We start from the raw sequence: 19,240 nt of genomic DNA, 5'->3' as shown, positions 1-19,240 counted from the left end.
ATGAACTCGTTTGACGCACATCGGAGATGTCATTGAATGAATAATGGGGTTAAATTAAAACATACTGCAAATAACGTTTCACCCCAATACACTAGAATAATATAAGAATATAATATAAGAATTTATATTTGTGGCTATGCTACTTGATTTCTGTGGTTAAAAAAACCTTTGATATATTCAATGACGTAACCAACCTAAGGATAGATATTTGTTTTTGAGATAAAAATCGAAATTCCAGTTTGCAGTGTAACTCAAGGGGTAACAATAATATGACATTTCCGATACATCAAATTCCAAATGCATGGACTAAACGTGGAATTCAGAGAGCATAGATGATCTGCATACACTACATACATAAGGTAAAGAAAAGAATGGAAAACATGACATGATACACAAAAAAAACAAAGAGCTAACAATATCGACTCCAATAAAAAAAAAAATGGAGTGGCATCAGGTCCTCTGGCAGGGTGATCATGTCCATTGTTATAGCCCCGTGCAGGTCAGGGTGTTAAAAGAATAGGCCTGCAGCAGTGCTAAGCTTGACGTAAAAGGCGACTAAATAGTGCTCAGAACCCTAGCCGGGGCTAGGGCGCTCTGCCCACAGAGCGACTGGGATGTGTGCCCCAGGTGGTGGAATGGGGTACCCCGGGCGTGTTACATGCTGGGGTTGTCAGGCTATAATACGGAAAACCTGACCGCAAACCATAGTGGTGCACCGTGTTGGGAAAAATGCCACGTTCCTCGCACGTTAAAGAACCCTATTGTGGTATTCTCCCGGAGTAGGAACCATAGGGCTCCGCCACAGGAGGCTAAATTGCCCGACCCTACCCATCTCTCCCCATTTGCAGTGGCAATCAAAATTTGTCGACCCCATTGTCCTTGTGTCCCATCCGTTTTTCATTTCATAAACATTTCATGTTCATTTTATCATCAATTTCATGTTCATCGTCTAAATATACTGAAATATTGCTGCTCGGACGTTAAACCCCATCAAACAAACAAACAAACAAACAAAATCCATTGTTATATTGAATGGCCCAATGAACACTATAATAGATCCTGCATGACAGCTGTGTCCTGATTTTAATGCTTATGGTAAACAAGTAAATTATTTTTGTATGTCTGTAATTTGGATCCTATCATTTAGTATTATTAAAATTTATGTGCCCCCAGTGTGTGAAGGAGACAATGTTTAAACCAAATGAAACCAACGATAACCATGATTTATCTAGTTTGCATACAATTCATTGATGTTATAAATATTTCTTGCAACACTTATTTCTTTAGAATTACAAATTGTAGCAAGCTTGACGATAATGGATATCATGGATAATAATATCTAATGGTAGACTTGAAATCTACATAAATGAAGAGTAATCAAGGGAACCAAGGTTATAGCGATAATCAAAAGAATGTAATCCAAGGACAAAGACCAGACATGGAAAACAGACATTCATAACAAAGAACATAAAGTAACTAAAGTCATACATACAAAGTAACAAAAGTAAATGAGCAACTCGGACTCCACTAAAAACTGGGAGCATGGACCAGGTGCACCGGTAGGAAAGCTGTTAAGAAAGAAATACAATCAATTAAACGCCAAAATAGAAGAATATAGAGACGCCAAAATACAAGTACATTTACAGTTGGGTATACAAACTGAAGATAAGGTAAACAAGACCACCCAAACACAAAAACAAACGCATTTGCAATTCATACTAGCACAAAAAAGACATGAGTGACATCAGGTTCTCCGTAAGGGTAAGAACAGTAGTCAAGATTACCTTGATGTTAGAATTTCGATTCCACATTAACATAAAACACGGGATTTAAAATCTAGTGAATTACTTATTTTTTTCATCTTTGTTTTTCACTCAACTTATAGCTTCGATGAATATGTAAGCTAAATGACAACAGATATTTCGTTCCGTTTATGCAAACTGTATATATCAGTGGTTGATACATGGGGTTTTCAATGTAAAAACCTCACATTTCGCAAATATAATTGAAAAATAGACTGGATCACCCTTTGTCTGGAACATTTCTGGAACAGGAACACCAGACCCATTTTCAAAATCTCTAGATCCACCCCTAATGATTATATACAGAGCAAAATTAAATACATTAGGATATCCCATTCAAAGTTTTGTACTTCATACATATTACACTTACGGACATATTTTATTTAACATCCCTTGTAAATTATTTATACTCATTCTTATAACAATTTAATTGTTCCCACAAGAAACCAATTCATATAAAGTGATTATAACGCTTTGCATTGTGACAGAAACAATCATAACTTTAAACATTGATATTTTGACTGAGGTATGGGTAGATAAAATTATTTTCATAATGGTATTATTTTAGTTGGTATTGTTTAAATTATATTCAGCAAATTATTGAAATTTTTGTCTACAATTTTTAAGGCAGAAATGTTTCAAAAAATCAGTGATGCATATTTTTGTAAGCAAAACTCTAAATGAGGAGAATTTTTTGTTTCTTAAGTAGCCGTCTTTGTAAGAATCATGCAAAATCAGAAAAATGTGATGCACCCCAAAAAAGGCTACATATTCTTATTTTTGTAATTAAGTTGTTTTATGGATCTATATTATGAAATGTGTAATTATTCATTCAAATCTGCCTGCTCTTAGGAGATAACCAGCATTGAAAATCCAATAGATTATATTGTATTTGAGTGTCATTTACAGAGTTATCTCACTTAATTTTGAAATATACAGTGCATTCTTTATAATTTTTATCTCCCAAGAACACAGGTGATATGAAGAACTGAATTTTAGTTTCTGTTTACTATGGCAATTCGAACAAAATATCAAAAATAAAAAATATTGAGATAAAAGTTATATACTTTTTACAAAGAATCATAACTTTGCAAGAGTTATCGTTCTTGATTTGGATAATTCATGTGGGAATGAATGTCTTTTTAATCAAAAAATCAATTCTCCTTACAAAAAGGACTGTAGTTACTTAAAATTTATGTTTGTGTAGATTAAAAAAAAACATCTTTCATTCGGATCGTTTTTTGCACCATAATTTTTTCCACCCTTGGCAGTGTCAATTATAAACTGATTTGAACAATATTAATGCCTGTCGCATTAACAGAAAAGTATGATCTAATACTAAGAAATTCAACAGAACAAAAACATTTTATTTTTTTCTGTTGGTTAATGACCTATTAATTGACAGCGTTTTAAAAACACGTTAACATTATTTAATAGCTTTTATGTTAATCAATATATTTTTTTACAATATAAGATAAATATTTTAAACATACGATCTCAAAAAAGAAATGCAAAGTCGAACATTTACTGGCAGGTAATCAATTAGTATAAAAATATCATCTACTGCTGAACAATTAAACTCCAATCAGAGGTTGCAAATTCAATAATATTTCAACAATCGTTTCAAACTAAACTTGGAAAAAAAACAACACGAACACTTAATGGATTTGTACATGCCGATCACTGCTGCATAATCTTTGCAAAGTGTCAAAGGATACTACATTGTAGACAACAACTCTTATTGAATGTGTTCCAAGACGAATTCAGACTATGTAAGACAATGGACGTTACAGAAACTAACACTTACAAAATGACACTTATTTATTAAATGACAAGTTAAATTGAATCTAAACAAATTATGCAAAATTTTACATTAATTTTATATCTTGTTAAAAAATTTATCATAATTACTTATGAAGCAAATTAAAATTTCTTCTTCATTGCCATTTTCGGCCGTGGAATTTTTAAAGAAGTTCAACGTTGCCTTAAATCTAGCAATTTGTGTGAGAAAGTTCATTGGCATTAACATATGAAACATGTTGTTTTTCAACAAGTATATAATTATTTTGTATATATATAACTTACAGTGCCTGAATTGTTCATCTGGAACTTAGTTGTTAACTGCATGAATATTTAATGTCAGGAATAAATAAAAGTATCCTAGTATTTGAGACCACCTCCTTTTCTGCTGCTGTTCTTAAGGAGGTAGAGGTAAGGGTAAAAACTCTTGAAATCAGTGATATGTTTGTATTATATTCAATTTCCCCAAAGCCTCCCAAGCTTTCGTTTGAAGCAGAATAAAATTAATCCAAGTTAATTAAAAACTTAAAAAGATTGATGTAAAATGCTGAATGCAAACGTTCCTATGATTTTTAAGAGTTGTGTCACTTACTCTAGGTCTACCACCTTAAGTGAAATTATTTTAATTGTGTGAGTGGGTTTAGTCTCGAATAAAGATTCAAATCTTGAATTAAAAGTCTGACAATAAAGCAGAATTATGATATCATATATGAGAATTTTTTAATAAAAATATTAACACTGTGAATTAAGTACTCATTCAAATTGATCTGGCTCTAGCACCACAAAACATACTCAAGTGTGAGAAATTTCTTTACTGTTTGTAATGTCATTAATTCCAATAACTTTGATTGGAATTACCATGGATGTTTAGAAAATTCTCAGGCTTAAGTTTGTATTTTTTAACTTTAATGGCATCAGGGCCCCTTGTTTGTATAAATGAAAACCAAGTTATTTTTTTTCTGAAATTCAATATTCGTGGAATCTGCAGTTTCTTTCTTTCTGTGGGAAAGTTATACTATGAATATTGCAATACAATTGGCTCTTTTTCATTAGTTTAAATTCATTTTGCTGTAAAAAAAAGTGCTTTTTTTTAATCTCTGAAAATAGAGTTGACGCGTTTATCGACTGTTACCAACAATTGATGTACACTATTACCTTGTCATTGTGTAAAAGATTGAAGGAAATAACTGAAAGGTGCAATTTGAAAGGTTTGGAAGTTTTGTTGCTATTGAATTAAATTGTTTTCTTTTGCATTAGTGTATAAACATATTTCTGCTAACATAAGACAATCATTCCTATACGGACCAACTTGTTTCAATCTATGGGTGGATTAGTCAATTATGATGGTGCTTAGTATTACCGTTTTTCGTTGTATCTTTTTATCTGTTCGATGGTTTCTTTTTATTTATTTACTTACTTATTAACTTTTCTATATTTCTGGGTTTGATGTGATTTTTATTCTTTTTCTAATGTTGTTTTCAAAAAGTACATTGTCGGACAAATTATATATTTCATAGTATCTTTAATATTGTTTAATTTAAATAGAAACGTTGTTTTAAAAGCATCCGTTTTGATATTTGATATCAAACATAAATTATAAGGAATGGCTGTTTTATTTGTTCGCTCTGTTTGAAATAACCCCAATGCTACAGGTTAATAAATGTGAACCATGTAATTGAAGTTATTTCCTCCTAGACTGAAAACATAACAGTTATTCCATAAATAACCATATCCGTTAGTAAGTATAATATAAAATGAAACCTCGTTTAGCAAGTTGTCGACTTTTGGTAAACTAATTTACAATACAATGAAGGTCATGTAATACATTTTTAATTAAAACAAAACCATGTATAAATTTTCTATTATCACAGTCATATTACATAAAAATACATTTTACATGTAAACAAGTGTTAAGTATCAATCGAAAAGTACCATGTAATTAATATATTTACATTTACATGTCTAAACAATCATATGTGTTTAGTGTGCTTCACACAAAATGCCTGTAGAAGCACTGACCATAAAATGCATCGTTAAAGCGAGGCATATTTACTTTACTGCAACATAATCTGTAGTTATAAAAAAAAATAGCATACAGAATTTCAAAACCAAACTAGCGTCCAACTGCTCGAGCAGGATGACTAACTCTTGAAATCAGTGATATGTTTGTATCATTTTTTATTTCACCAATGCCTATCAAGCTTTCATTTGAAACAGAATGAAATCAATCCAAGTTACTTTGATGCTTACATGAGATTGATGTAAAATGCTGAATACAAACGTTCCAATGATTTTTAAGAGTTATGTCTCTTACCCTAGGTCTAGTTCCTTAATCAAATTGTCACTGTTAAGCTTGTACCAAAATATCAGGATATGCGGATAAACACGTTTGGAAGTTCATTTGAATCGACTGCCAAAGTTATTTTAAAGTCATTTTAAACTTTTAATAAAATACAAATATGAAATAATGCTTACTATTGAATTGGATGACCACTTGTTATTCTGAAGACCCGTATGTCACATTTTATACCGGCTGTTACAAATTTACATAGTTCAAAGCACATTCGTACGATTAAAAACTAGTTTCCGATCATTCTAAATTTGGGCTTTAACATGCAGCTGAGAGAAAAATCGAGTAAAAAACATCGCTATTACGTGAATATTCATTTTAGACCGACCAACACGTGTGATTTTCCTTCAGTTCTATCAATTATGATTGGAGATTGCAACTGACTATCAATCAACAGCTTTATATCGTAAAACATGTATCGTTATCAATAAAAAAAATTATTTAATTTTAGGTTTTTTTTTCAAGTTGTGCAAATAATAAAATGTGTTCATATTTACAAAACGGTATGTGAATACTATCAATCGTTCTGTATAAGCTTTCTATTTGAGAATCTTTTCTTTTGAATTGAATTATGTAGATTGATCTTTCAAAGTTAGGAAACATTTCAGATTCCGCCAAAAAAATTCCATTAGTTAAGCCAGATTCTGAAATATAAACTATTGTTCTCGAAATAGAATTATCCGTTTATTATTTTATATCTGGCTCGTCGAAACTTCCTTTTAATTGGAGCAATATTTTCATCTTCGTCTGGAATAATATCAGGCATATGTTTTTTATCTTTATAGTACTGAAGTATTTCTCCAATAGCCTGGGGGGAAAGATGTGAGAATTTCCTATCAATTTTTGGATACTTCTGAGAATTAGTGACATCTGGAAGAGGGGTTGTCTTTTCGTGATAAGCAATAGAGCCAGAATACTTTGAGTCCGGGGAAATACTCCTTTTGTTACTGCGGACTGTTGATGTAGATCTGTAACTGTCTCGCCTTTTCGCCTTAATGTTTTCGTAATTATTTTGTATCTGTTTTTCAATTTCCATTTTGGTGTCTTCTCTATTTACTATTGTTTCTACGATTTTATCATTTTGGTTATTAACACTTGGTATTGGATCAGGTGCAGAAGCAACAGGTTTTTTCAAAGTTTTTAAAGATTTCAAGCTTGTTTTGCTGGGTGGTCTATTATTTTCATCGTCTTTCTTATCTGTATACAATTCTTCTGCAGTCGGAATATTTGTTTTCATTTCCTTATTATCGGTACTTTGTGTTGAAATTTGTTCCGTTTCAACTTTAGGTTTTAACCCCTTTGCACTACCAGGTGGCGTTTGAACATTATTTTTATTAACGCTTTGAACATCAGAAATGAAACTTGTTTCTCTGTATTTTATGGGAACAGCATTCACTGCTCTAACTTCAGGGCAATTTTCAACGTCTTCTAATGGAGTGTCGTTCATATTTGAAGTTTCGGTCATAGCAGTTTCTTCCCTGTTTATAGAGCTATCTGCTCTCTTGTCCAACTCGGATGTTGACGAAGGACTGTCTTCCCGGTTAAAACTTTGGTTTGGCTCATTTTCTGTCATTTCTGATACTTCCTTTTTCCTTTCTTCTGCCTTTTTCTTCTTAAAATGCTTTCTACATCGATCACAAAAGTATAAACCACAACATGTACCTATGACAAGAACAAATAACGGGAAAACCAGGTACATTGCTTTATTGTTTGGATCATCATAGAATTTTTCAATAGCACTCCTGTTGTCCCCGTTTGAGCTAGAGGTGTTGTTACTGGATCGTTTGTGTCGGAATAGTATTTGATTAACATTTTCGATATTGAAGTAATTGTCACCGTTATTATTGTCAAACCAATCGCTAAGTGGCAAACAGTTAGCAAACCCTGAAAATAGAGATAGATAATGATATGGACGGAGCGTCAGCGACGACGTCCTTTATATGTAGAATGTTAGATCAGACTATGACTGGCTAAACAATATTCTGACGGAAGTGAAGAAATTTGTCGACACGGGAGTAGACGGTTGCGCAGGTGTGGAGGCGCTGTGACATTGAGATCGGTCCATCATCGACATGGCCTAAAATCAATTACCAAAATAGACAATAATAGACACAAAATAAGTGAGATTTTTGTCTAAACCGAACCCTGTCTAAACCGCACCCTAAATAAACTGGAATCTTTGGAAAGCAAGACCATTCTTAAGGTCCTTTCGTATTTTTAACATGAGTCAACCGAATATCAATCTAAACCGAGCCAATTTTAATTTCCAAAGGGGTTCACTTTAGACAGGATTTTAAATTATATATATATATATATAATTCATACTGTATACTTTTACGGAAGAATTACGCAATAGAAAACTCTTTAAAGATATATTTTAGACATGTCATTTATTAGTTTAACCACTAAACATAAAAATATAAAATAGGTAATTAAAGAGGAAAACACAATTATCTAATATTCACAAATTTAAAAATTCACCATAATAAGATTTTTGTGACTAAAACATGATTTGCCTACGTATATTTCAATGAAAGTTTTTCTTTGCTGTCTTTTAAGGAGGTAGACCTAGTGTAAGAGACACAAATCATAAAAATCATTGGAATGTTTGTATTCAACATTTTACATCAATATTATGTAAGCATCATAGTAAATTAGATTAATTTTAATCTGTCAAATAAAAGCTTGATAGCCTTTGGTGGAATTGAATATGATACAAACATATCACTGACTTCATAAGTTATGTCCCTTTTTGAGATTTTTCTAATGATTTTTTTCTTTTCTCGAATTTCTTCAGCTAAAACCCTAATTAACATGTTTTACAGCCCCGAGAAAGTTCGATCTATCATTGTTGTCGACAATTTTACAACTATAATATTATTAATGGGGTCGAAATTGCATGGTAATAAAAATGTGAATTACAAATAACATTTGTCTTGAAGTTTCCGTACGTGTTGAAATAGTATATATGTCTCTTTCATTATTATTTTATAGAGGGTAATCGATTTAATTCTCAATGAACAAGGTGCTGAATAATCTTTATAAATTTTAACTCTATTCAGAAAAGAATGGCATTGATATTCATATTTTACTTTTGCATAAAGTTATTTCAAGTAAACCGATATGTAGACAACACCGTGTGATCTACGAAAATACATGACGCATATGAATTACCGTAATTTCTTTCCTTCCAATTGCCTCTTAGATAAACCTTTTTTCATAACTTAGCTATGCAAATGGTTTGAACTAAACGATATTTAGACAATATTTTGTGTGATCTAAGAAGGACAAAATGGGGCATATGACCTATCGTACAATGTAATTATTGAAAATACCATTTAGACAAGCAAGTCTTTTTTTTACTACATATGGCTATGCACAAATAGTTTCGTTTTCCTTGAAGTAAATCAGCTATTATTTTATTATACTTCTTACCTATCAGCATTCCTGCAACAATACAAACGTAATCTATTACAGACTCGTTCATGTCTTCGAGTTGATCTGGAAAGAATTAATATATCATTGGCTATTGAATTCTAATGCTTTTTAAGTAGTACTCCAGCTAGGAATCATGCAAAATGTGATTAATGGTTGGAAAGCCTACATATTTGTATTTGTGATATTGCTTTAAGGTTTAAAATGTTATAGTAAACATATATTAACATGTAACTTTTCATATAACCCCTGTTCATAGGAGCTGCAAATTTTAAAGAATGTACTATAGAATTCAACATTAAGGGAGATAACACTGTACATGAAACTATTGAATTTTCAATGTGAATTATTTCCTAAAAGCAGACAGATTGGAATAAATGATTATACATTTCAGCTTATAGACCCACAAAACAACTAAATTACAAAAATAAAAATGTGTAGCCTTTTTAGGGTGTATCACATATTACAGAACTTGCATGATTCTTACAAATACTGCTAGTTAAATTCTAACGAAAACTTGCACTAAATGTTATGTTTTGAAGTCCATGTTTCATGGTGCAATTTGTTTGCAATCAATTGTCTGCTATTCTGAAAACATGATTATACATATTTCTGCATGATTAATGCAACTGAATAGATGTAATTACCTTTTAATTAGAACTTATCCATGTAATACATCTGCAATATTAGTTTTTAATATAATTGTTGGTAAAAGGACTCAACAACCGGAAACCATTGTTAAAATTGAGGTTAGACTATTAGTAATAAGGGTAAAAATTTAAACTCATCATCGATAAAAAAAACCCAAAAAACAAAACAAAACAAAACAAAATAAAACAAAAACAAAAACATAAACATAAAAAAACATATGAACCAACTTTTTGAAAATATAGCAATTGTTTTATATTTTTTTGTTCACTTGCAACTTTTTTGACGTGATCTATATCACCGGCACCATTAGAACAAAAGCAAAGAAAGATAGACAGCCTCGGTGATTATGGGTTTTTTTTAATTTTGCAATACTGTAAATTTCGCCCAACAATATATTTAAGTCAAATTCAAACAAGTCTGATTTCAGGGATGATGAAAACCTGGGGACCGTTGTCCACCTGCAGTGGCGTCGAACTAGCGTTTTTTTTTTAATTCAAATTACCAATCTAATTTAAGTATTTCGTCACGTGTTTCAAACACTAACCTCTAATCCACATCACCGTAACCAATGACATAGGAAAAAGATACTCAAAACCAAAACAATTAAGAAATAGAAAGCTACTAGGATAAGAAATACCAATCATATATGCATATCATAAAAAAAAACATCTTAAACTATATTTCATGTATATATTGAAAAGATATACCTCTACTTTAGATTTGCTTTATATGTATGTCAAGATATTGTTTTTGTCATAATAAGGCAAGCAAAGAGTAATCAAGGGAACCAAGGTTATAGCGGTAATCAATTAAAAAAATGTAATCCAGGGACAAAGACCCGACATGGAAAACAGACATACACAACAAAGAACATAAAGTAACTAAAATCATACATACAAAGTAACAAAAGCAATTGAGCAACTCGGGCTCCACTAAAAATTGGGAGCATGGACTAGGTGCATCGGTAGCGTACGCGTCCTCTGCTTTTATAGAAACACCCGCCGAGTTGCTCATAAAAAGTTACGTCCGGGAAGACGAAAGAGGAAAGGAAAACTATGACACGTTGAACAAATCAGTTTTCATGGCGCAAATGGATACACTGCAACGATCCAGGAGTTAAATTAGAGATACTGTAATCTTGGATGCACTGCTTGTCATACTTAATTTAATATTGTAGGCCATGTGAATGTTCAGGTAAAACTGTACTTTTTCAGTTTGTTTTTGTTTTGTTTTGTAACGTTATTTTGTTCACAGAAAATACATCCTGATGCAGTGATTGGACAAACTGTGTCGATATCAAAAATATTTTAATAGTAGAATCAAATACGATTTTACTTCACAAAACTTTAATTGAGTTTTTCTAAAAAATTTTCTAAGAGTTTTGTTTTAATCATTTTTTAATCATTTTTAATTATATTTCATAAGCAGATAAATGGGACACTAGGATCTCAGCCATCGTCTAACAAAATATTAAAATTTTGAGACAGCCGTCGCACAATTTTGCTTCCACTGTTGTTAGGAAAACGACGTTTAAGCCCGAAAATAGTCTTGTTGAATCATTAAAATTTATTATGTTGTTGAATAAAAGGGTAAAAGCTTTGAAAATGTTTTACTATCGACTCCTAAGAGGGAATCGTTTTACCCAAATCTTGTTTTAACTTCCAGTATGATTACAAACTTGTTGATGCTATTAAAATGTTCGACCTACTAACAGTCATTTAGGTAACAAAGCATTTTTTCGCAAATCATTTCTAAGTAAAATACAATCTATTTGTTTACATCTTTTTTTTTCAACACAGTGTATAGAAACAACAGATTATATTTGTCTTTGAATTTTTTTTCTAAACAGTCCTAACCCGACGTTTATAGTTCTTCGTCTTTGATTATTTCTCTATAAACATGAAAAATATCAACACTTAACTACAAAAATAAAGTTATCAAATCAATTGATAATGCAGATCTTGGCGATTTATCATACAACCCGTTTGTATTTAAGTATCAGTTTTTCTAAAAAAAATCAGACAAAAGCTGATTCATGCATGTCAAAAACCCACCAAATTAATTTTTACTTCTTTTTCAGAAACAGTAACTGATCACATAACCAGTTTTAGTTTTTCATTTTGTTGTTGCGCTTTTGAGATAAAAATTATATAGATTGTACATGAAATTTGCACTTTGCAAGATTTATTGTTCTTGATTTGGTTATACTTGGTTGATTTTAGTGTATGATTTTCTGAAACGTGCAGATCCAAATGCACAAAAATTTCTTGACCATGACTCACTTTATCATTGGTGTAGTGTATGAATTTTATGAGTACTTAAATACTCAAAATGTTAATTTTAGTCAAAATTTGAATATGTTATGGAAACTAGTAAGATCATGATCAGGATCATAATAGCATATGTAATAGTTAACTGTATTCAAAATCATAGTTTTTCTTGTTATGTTTTATTTTTACTACAAGTTACATCATCAAAATGCGACAAAATTTTGTAGGCTGTTGCAGTAAATGTTTTAGTTTCAAAAATGTATTTATTTTTTTATAATGTTGCAAAGGAGTATGTTCAGAAAATGTCAAAATCAGCCCCCAAAACTAAAGTGTTTCAAATAAATTTGATAATTGCAAAATTTACTATTTGAATATATGCCTTTGTTAAAAATAAAGTTTCATTGCTGTTAATGACAGTGTTTCACTAAAATTGTAGAGAAAATAAAGCAAAATCAGAAAATAAAGCCGAATTTTGTGAAAATAGCTTATTTAATGAGACATTTTTATTTAGAAAATATAGAGCGCATCTGTCGAACTCTTTGATATTAATGCAAAAATAGCCTTCTATACTATCACAACTTCTGACAAAAGATTTTGTTGTTCATAGCTTGTGCTCTATATTTTTGGATTAAAAAACTACCCCTAATCCTCTCATTTTTTGTAAAAATTCTTTGAAAACTGTGTGGAAGTAGCATTGTGTACCCTCCTTGTGACTTAATTATGACACAAGAGCTTGTATTTTCTGTATATTAGTATTCATATAATATTTTAGCGTTAAAAAGGCAAATAGAAAATTTCAAATAGTAAGTTGAAACTTTGGGAAAATAGTAGGTCTGAAACTAAAGTTAGTGGAATTTATCCTTTAAATTAAATTGTAACAAAACCATACGACTTCAAAGTTTAACTCTCTTTTTGTATCGCGCTAGAACTCTAACAAATAGGCTTCTGGAACAGGGTTATGTTGCTACAAGATTGAAGTCATCACTACAGAAGTTTTATGGTCGTCATCATGAAGTCGTGGATCGTTATGGTGTATCCATCAGCACCATGAAAACTGATTTGTTCAACGGATCATAGTTTTCCTTTCCTCGTTTGTCTACCCCGGACTTGACTTTTTATGAGCTATGAGCAACTCGGCGGGTGTTTCTAGAAAAGCAGAGGACGCTTACCCTACCGGTGCACCTGGTCCATGCTCCCAATTTTTAGTGGAGTCCGAGTTGCTCATTTACTTTTGTTACTTCTGTATGTATGATTTTAGTTACTTTATGTTCTTTGTTGTGTATGTCTGTTTTTTATGTCTGGTCTTTGTCCCTGGATTAAATTCTTTTGATTACTGCTATAACCTTGGTTCCCTTGATTACTCTTCCAAAAGGGATAAGATTAAAAATCGATCATCACTGAAATATTAGTTTCATTGAATTTGATTTTACACTTTATTTATGGAAATAACAAACAGCCTTTATGTAATATCAGAGGTCTGCGCAATCAAAGAAATAAATATCCATCAATGACATCATATTCCTACAGGAGAGAACCAATTCGTAACTTATCTAGATAAAGTGCAGTCAGTCTATGCAATATATTTAGTTAGTTGTAAATTAATGCTAATACGATCGGAAAAAGTATATGCCTGTTTAATCAAAACCACTTCTTGTAAGAGAGTAATAAAGGGAACCAAAGTTATAGCGGTAATTAAAGAGTAATCAATGGAACCAAAGTTATAGCGGTAATCAAAGAGTAATCAAGGGAACCAAGGTTATAGCGGTAATCAAAGAGTAATCAATGGAACCAAAGTTATAGCGGTAATCAAAGAGTAATCAAGGGAACCAAAGTTATAGCTGTAATCAAAAGAATGTAATCCAGGGACAAAGACCCGACATGGAAAACAAACACAACAAAAAGCATAAAGTAACTAAAATCATACATACAAAGTAACAAAATTAAATGAGCAACTCGGACTCCACTAAAAACTGGGAGCATGGACCAGGTGCACTGGTAAGGTAAGCGTCCTCTGCTTTTCTAGGAACATCCAAAGAGTTATTCATAATAAGTCAGGGGTAGTCGAATGAGGAAAGGAAAGCTAAGACATGTTGAACAAATCAGTAAAATATAAATTAAATGCTAATATGTCGAGATTCGTCAATATGAAGTTTATACATTTACTTTTGTTATTCCTGTAAATGTAAAGTGTATGTATATATAACAAATCAACACTGTTGTTAATGTCATATAGCTTATTTAAATACCTATGTCATATAGCATATCTAAATACGGTTAGCTCTAGTAAATTTATCTTTTGTGTGTGTGTTTACTGACGATTCTTGAATGTTGTTTATTGTTATTATATATGTTCCTTTATTTTGTTATTTTTTAATGGTTTTTTGTTTGTTTGTTTGTTTTGTTTTGTTTTGTCTGCATCCCTTTTGGTTTTCGAACTTTTTTCTGGACCTTATTATGTCTCCTTCAATATAAAGTTCTGACACTTAAATACATTTCGTAAATCAACCCGACACCGTTATTAGTATAAACTTAAAGAACAAAATATTCGATTCACAACATTGATAAAAATTTATAAAACAAAAGTATCAATAACGCAACTTTGTGCAGCAAGGACTAAGCAAAGCTGTTCTATTATATTTCATACATTAATTCTGTCATGTACGACAAATAAGTAAATAAGAAATCTGTTTATGCTGACATTGTATGACAAAGCATACATTAATATGTTCTAATAGACAATCGATTTTCATAATATCATCAATATATCTTCTGTACTATTTTGACTACTGATTTCATTTTGCCCGGTGGCAATTTTGTGCTGCCAGTCTGTATTGTAATCTGCAGGAAACAATTAACCGTAAAGAAAGCAGAGGTTGAACTGCTATGAAATCTGGTTTTACTCATTAAATTCATCTGTTATGTCTATTCAAAGTAAGGACCATTGAGGTTGTATCCAACTTTCTTGTTTTTGCCATGATATTGCAATTTGTATATGGACTTTTCTTCTTTTATCTATTCATTTTCACTATTGCCTAGAGTTTGCCTTTCAATCGGGGATAATGTTATAACCTTTTATTTGTTTACCTATGTATTCCTTATTCGTTTTAATCCGACACTATCCTCTGGTCGAAATGCGTATGAAATTAAACTGATCACCTTTATGTTCATCAGATACATAAGACCTAGGTTGTTAAGCACCATCATAAAAACATATGAAAAATTCATTCTTAGAACAAAAAAGTAAGGATGTTCGCTGCTCTATTTAAGGAAAGCAATGATTTCAAATGGTTGTAAAATCTTTTAAGTAGCACTCCAGCTAAGAATCATGCAAAATGTGATTCATTGGTAAAGAACCTACATATTTTCATTTTTGATATTTTGTTTGAATTACCATAGTAAACAGAAACTAACATTCAGTTTTTCATATAACCAGGAGATAAAAAATATATAGAATGCACTGCAGATTTCGCAATTAAGGGAGATAACTCTGTAAATGACACTCAAATACAATAGAATGTATTGTATTTTCAATGTACATCATATCTTAAGAGCAAGCAGATTTGAAAGAATAATTACCCATTTCATAGTATAGACCCATAAAACAATTTCATTACAAAAATAAAAATATGTGGCCTTTTTGGGGTGTATCACATTTTTCAGATTTTGCTTGATTCTTATAATGACAGCTACTTAAGATCTTTCATGCTAGAACCAAAAAAAGAAGAAGAAAATACAGGTCAGGGTGCTTGTATTTGTGATATGGGAAAAAGGATTTCTCTTCTCTCAATAGGTTTTGTCATAGTATGTTTTATCTTTAACACAAAAAAATAACAAGGATTTCATAAAAAAAAAAGCCCTTCCAAATGACATTTTAAGGCGCGTGTGATGAAAGCGTAATGAAGGGAACTAAGATTCATTCTGGTGGAAATCAAAATAATGTAATCCAGGGACAAAAACCAAACATGGAAAACAGACGCATACAACAAAAAAATAAAATAACCAAAATAATACATACAAAGTAACAAAAATAAATGAGCAACTCGAATCATGGACCAAGTGCACCGGTAGGGTAAGCATCTTTTCCAGAAACACCCGCTCATAAAAAGTCAAGTTCAGGGTTCAGGGTAGATAAAAGAGGAAAGGAAAACAATGAAACGTTGAACAAATCAGTTTTCCTGGTGCAAATGGATACACCGTAACGATCCATGAGTTCATGATGACGACCATAAAACTTCTGTAATGATGACTTGACTTCCATCTCGTACCAACAAGAGGTTCACGAAACCTAATCGTATGAAGTCTAGCGCGATACAAAAAGTTTGCGTAGTTACGGCAATCTTTAGCATAACGTATGAGTTATGAAAACTCCATGCGCAGGTGCTCAAGGCATGTTCAAATGGATGAAAGGAAATTTGACAATACGGAATGAATAGTTATCTCGTTTGTAGGCAGATATCCTTAATTCATAAAAAAACAAGTACATAAAAATCAGAAGGTAATTTTATGTTTTACATCGGACTTGAAGTGTAAAAACACTTTGGTCTTTCATATAATTTTGAAAAAAAATTGTTTCTGTGTAATTTCAAAGGCACAAGAACATATACAATTTATTTCCATATGCGTCATAAACATATGTTCCCATATGTTTTATACATATGTTTTAAACGTATGAAAAAGATATTGCAATTTTCCCAGTGTACCATCAACAGTAATTAGTAATGATTACCATAACTTAAACCAGACCTAGGTTTTTTATGTAACGTGTGGTTTTTAATGTCGTATGCTGTCTGTATGTTTCTGTTTCGAGTGGGTTTGTTTGCGTTTTGAATTTCGATGGATAGTCATATTTTAGAAAATTGAAAATTACATTTGCCTTATTTGTTTAGTGAATTTAGTGAAGAAGCCAAATATGCGGAATTAAACATTCATGAAAAATTCATCCGTTAGTCCATTGAAGATCAATTAAATTGCAAATTGCAACATAAAAAAGGATCAAATCTCATTAAGATTTTAATAAAAAAAAATAATGGAATTCTGAAATTTAAATTCAATGTGTAAGGGAATTTGTCAATAGTGCCATACCTGCAGCTGCAGTTATCTCAAATTAGAATAGCATCATTAAACATATATCTATATATATATTACTTAGCTAATGTGTTGCTGCATGAAAGATGCGAAATGTGTAAAACAAATCCATTAAATGATATTTAATATAGATTTGCGTAAAAATTCCTATTTTCATGTGTGATATGGTTATTTTGTTTTAAAGAGTTTACAAAAAATACACTGATTAAAATAGTTTTAAACTGTATGACCACATAATAACTTACCATGTATTAATTATGAGTCCATGCTGTCCACAAAATCTAGAAAAAATTTAAACGTACCCAACACTATGGGAAAATGTACAAGTAACTAATCCATAACACTACCCACACAATATAAACATTTGGATAAATATTAACTGAAAGTTAATTGGCATGTATAATACTTTGTCACTGGGAAGACCTGGACAGATGACTGAACAATATCATTAATCTACATAGCTTTTAAAATTCCAGGTAAAAGTTTACAATGGTTTCCATCGTGACATCTCAGGTGGCGGTATCAATTATAGATGATCTTGTCCTCTGTTATTATAAGCTGTTTAAAAATCGACAATTGTCTCATATGAAATCTATTAAATACCCATCAAAATCACGCGCAGTATACAAATAATAAGTTTACAATGGCATAACACTGAAATATCAGCTTCTGGCTTGATATAGTTCACATGAGAGTGCAATCTCCTTTCATTCTCTTTGTATGCATATTGGTTGTTTCTGAAAAGAATTTTTGTGAATTTTCGATTACACTTTTACCCGTTACCTTATTCATCCTATGGGACATTAGTAACGCATTAGGTTATAGCAGTAATCAAAAGAATGTAATCCAGGGACAAAGACCAGTCATGGAAAACAGACATACAAAACAAAGAACATAAAGTAACTAAAATCATACATACAAAGTAACAAAAGCAAATGAGCAACTCGGAACCACTAAAACTGGAAGCATGGACCAGGTGCACCGGTAGGGTAAGCGTCCTCTGCTTTTCTAGAAACACCCGCCGAGTTGCTCATAAAAAGTCAAGTCCGGGGTAGACAAACGAGGAAAGGAAAACTGACCGTTGAACAAATCAGTTTTCATGGTGCAGATGGATACACCATAACGATCCCCGAGTTCATGAGGACGACCATAAAGCGTCTGTGGTGATGACTTCAATCTTGTAGCAACATAACCCTGTTCCAGAAGCCTATTTGTTAGAGTTCTAGCGCGATAGAATTATAATGGCATCAATTAAGTCAAGTGACCTAGGGATATCATCGTTTTGGATAGTTTTCAAATTGGCGTCAAATTATTTTATCCACTTAATAATAGGATATGCAATTAAAATGACATTGTAATATCTTATTGGTGTTATGGCTTGGGCGGTAAACGCAAAACATTCTTTGGTTTTCAAATCTAATCAATAACTAAAGATGCATGACAGACTAAAAACATAAATGCCCATGCATGCAAGACAAACTCCGTCCATCTCTCACTCTATCGGCTAACTTTTATACATTACAGACATAAAATGAGGTTAAACTGACTACTAGTTCTTCTGTTTATATAATCAATATATTTGTATATATCATTTTAATTAAGCAAATAGTCAAAGGCTTTGCTCCGTACGGGTTGAGTGATTGAATTTTACAAAAGGGTAACTTTTAAAAAGTGCAGTGTTTTTAACTTTATCTTATCAGAATTAACTATCAACTTTATACTTTTGACTTTTTGTGAATCAAACAATCAAAGAATAAAGTGGGAAGTATCAAGTTATTTTCGTCTTTCTTGGTATTTATTGTTGTGACTCAATCTGCAAAAACCGCCCCTAAACCAGTACTTTATAA

The 19,240-nt window shown here is 31.6% G+C and overlaps 1 protein-coding gene across 1 annotated transcript; it reads right to left on the bottom strand.

Annotated features, from left to right (window-relative positions):
- Positions 1 to 5,422: 5,422 nt before the first annotated feature.
- LOC148626098 (uncharacterized) lies at positions 5,423 to 17,836 on the bottom strand. The gene is made up of 3 exons (XM_088569736.1): positions 17,639 to 17,836; positions 9,388 to 9,453; positions 5,423 to 7,836 (listed from the first exon to the last, which is right to left on the bottom strand). Exons 2-3 carry the CDS (start codon positions 9,437 to 9,439, stop codon positions 6,629 to 6,631), a joined length of 1,260 nt encoding a protein of 419 aa, XP_088425862.1. The 5' UTR covers positions 9,440 to 9,453; positions 17,639 to 17,836; the 3' UTR covers positions 5,423 to 6,628.
- Between the last annotated feature and the right edge of the window lie 1,404 nt (positions 17,837 to 19,240).

Source organism: Perna viridis, chromosome 2 (assembly GCF_037379345.1).
Source record: "Perna viridis isolate PV_CMFRI_1.1 ecotype Kerala chromosome 2, ASM3737934v1, whole genome shotgun sequence".
NCBI lineage: Eukaryota > Metazoa > Mollusca > Bivalvia > Mytilida > Mytilidae > Perna > Perna viridis.
This window is presented reverse-complemented; position numbering and strand designations above follow the sequence as displayed.

Bases quoted from the DNA above. Each gene is read 5' to 3' on its own strand.
- LOC148626098 (XM_088569736.1), bottom strand. From the start codon at position 9,439: ATGAACGAGTCTGTAATAGATTACGTTTGTATTGTTGCAGGAATGCTG. The intron at 7,837-9,387 runs GTAAGAAGTATA...CTCTATTTTCAG, and splicing joins TGTTGCAGGAATGCTGATAG to GGTTTGCTAACTGTTTGCCA.